At 47.0% G+C, this 1,904-nt stretch overlaps 1 protein-coding gene across 1 annotated transcript in view; it reads right to left on the bottom strand.

Annotated features, from left to right (window-relative positions):
• The window catches only part of LOC107617964 (conserved oligomeric Golgi complex subunit 1), a 5,697-nt gene extending 4,792 nt beyond the window's left edge, over positions 1-905 (bottom strand). Inside the window, exon 1 of the mRNA XM_016319866.2 lies at positions 3-905. Within this exon, the coding sequence (XP_016175352.1) occupies positions 3-749 (747 nt within the window). The 5' untranslated portion in view covers positions 750-905. The remainder of the gene's footprint in view (positions 1-2) is intronic.

The following is a 1,904-nucleotide window of genomic DNA, read 5'->3' as shown; positions in this document are numbered from 1 at the left end:
ACCTGCTTAGGCTCGAGTTCGTCAATGACGGCCACGGCGGCCAGCGCATCGGCATAAGCGGCAATGGCAAGTCCGCGATCCAGCAACCTGTCACGGCTCCGCTGTGAGATCTGCGCCCGGAAGCTCTCCACAATCTGCCACTGGTGCTGCAGAAGCGGGAAATTTGACAAGATCTTGTTCTTCTGCTCGCCACCGCCAACACCCCCATCGTCCTCGGCCGAGAATAATCGGTGGTGCACGTGCTTGGCACGCACGTATCGCGACGCGGCCTCCAGGAACATCCCTTCGTCGAGGCATCCCCAAATATTCTCCGGCGTATCGACGAGATACTTGACGCGGCACGCCACGCCGTAGGTCCAGGCTCGGGACTGAGAATGGAGCTTGGTTTGGGAGCTGTTGGTTTGGGAAATGGAGGAGGAAGCGGAGAGGGAATTGATGCGGCCGTGGATCTCGGAGATGTTGGCGGAGATTGAGTTGCACGAAGCCTTCATGTGGACGATTGAGTCGGCGGAGTCGATGAGGTCACGGTAGCGGTTCCCGACCAGCTGCCGGAGCTCCTCCTTCTTGTCCTCGATCAGCTTCCGCGTCGCCGCCTCCGCGTTACGGATCTCGGCGATCGGCTTTGTCCGGAACAGCGACTCCGCATCGCGGTAGCCGGCGGTGGAGATGCGGTCAGTGGAATGCTGTGGGGTGGTTGGCGGATGCCGCGGCGAGGGCGACGATGAGGCAGCGGGAGATGACACTCTCATGGTTGCGGTGGTTATAGTTTAGGGTTTTATTTGTTTGACATTGGAGGTTCCGGCGAGGAACGGTGCGGAGAAAGGTGGTTATGCGGTGGAGAAAGAGTGGGAAAAAATTGAGAGGGAAAGGTTCACTTAGCAAAGCGGAGGAAGAGACAGGGTAATGGTTTCTATAAGGACAATTTTGTAGAATAAGTGCTAACGGCATCGTTTTGGTCAAGATTCGGGTTTGGATCCGGATCATGGTGTTGGGCTTAGACTCATTTTTTGAATGGGCTTTTAGGCCCAATATGAAATGCCTGGAAGTCAATGTGTGTTGATGAGAAGGAAAAATATACTAATTTGAGTTGCAGTAATGCCCCTGTCCCCAAGCCAATGGTTAAACTTAAGTGTTAGGTGGTTTCCAACTATAAGAGAAAACAAGAAAAGGAGCTGGGTGGATATGGTTTTGAGATTCTAGAATCATAATTGGATTTATCTTAAGTTTTTGCATATGATAAGCTACATCTTTACTTGTTAGGTAATAAGCAATAAGAAATGCCATAGTACAGAGGTCTTAAATGCTGCAGCCTTCCTCCGACGGAAACTTCGCCAATGGCGCGGGCTCATTCCGTTCTTGCCTCATCTTAATGTCACTCAGATCCATTTGCAACGGAAACTTCACCGTTCTAAACATCCCGTTGTAACGCTTATTGGAGCTGCAGCTCTTCTGGCACCGCCTTTTTATGATGATTGAATTTATTTATTCTGTTGAGCTGAATTTATGTATTCCGTTTTCTATATATATTTAGTTTTACATTCATAATACAATTCAATTCAATCAATTAAGAAATACAAAGTATAATATTCTTCATTTTTTCTTTTCTTATTCTTTCACAATTTTATCATGGTATCAGAGCATTGGTATCCTCCTTGAAGAGGATACATAAGCTATCATCTTTTCGATGAAAAATCACCCTATTTCTTTTTCAACCTCCTCCCACGATGAATAATCAATCTTTTAATTTATCTCAAAATCCAATCAATCTCTATTACGTCCATCCAAGGAAAAATCTAACATCAGTCTTGGTTATACCTGTTCTAACATGAAACAACTATCATTCAAGGAATAATTACTAAGGCCTGTCTGCGCCTTCTTCCGATAGTTTTATCTGCACCTTCTTC

The sequence above is a fragment of the Arachis ipaensis genome, chromosome B09 (assembly GCF_000816755.2).
Source record: "Arachis ipaensis cultivar K30076 chromosome B09, Araip1.1, whole genome shotgun sequence".
Taxonomy (NCBI): domain Eukaryota; kingdom Viridiplantae; phylum Streptophyta; class Magnoliopsida; order Fabales; family Fabaceae; genus Arachis; species Arachis ipaensis.
The sequence above is the reverse complement of the archived record's forward strand: the minus strand, read 5'-3'. Positions and strand labels throughout refer to the sequence as shown.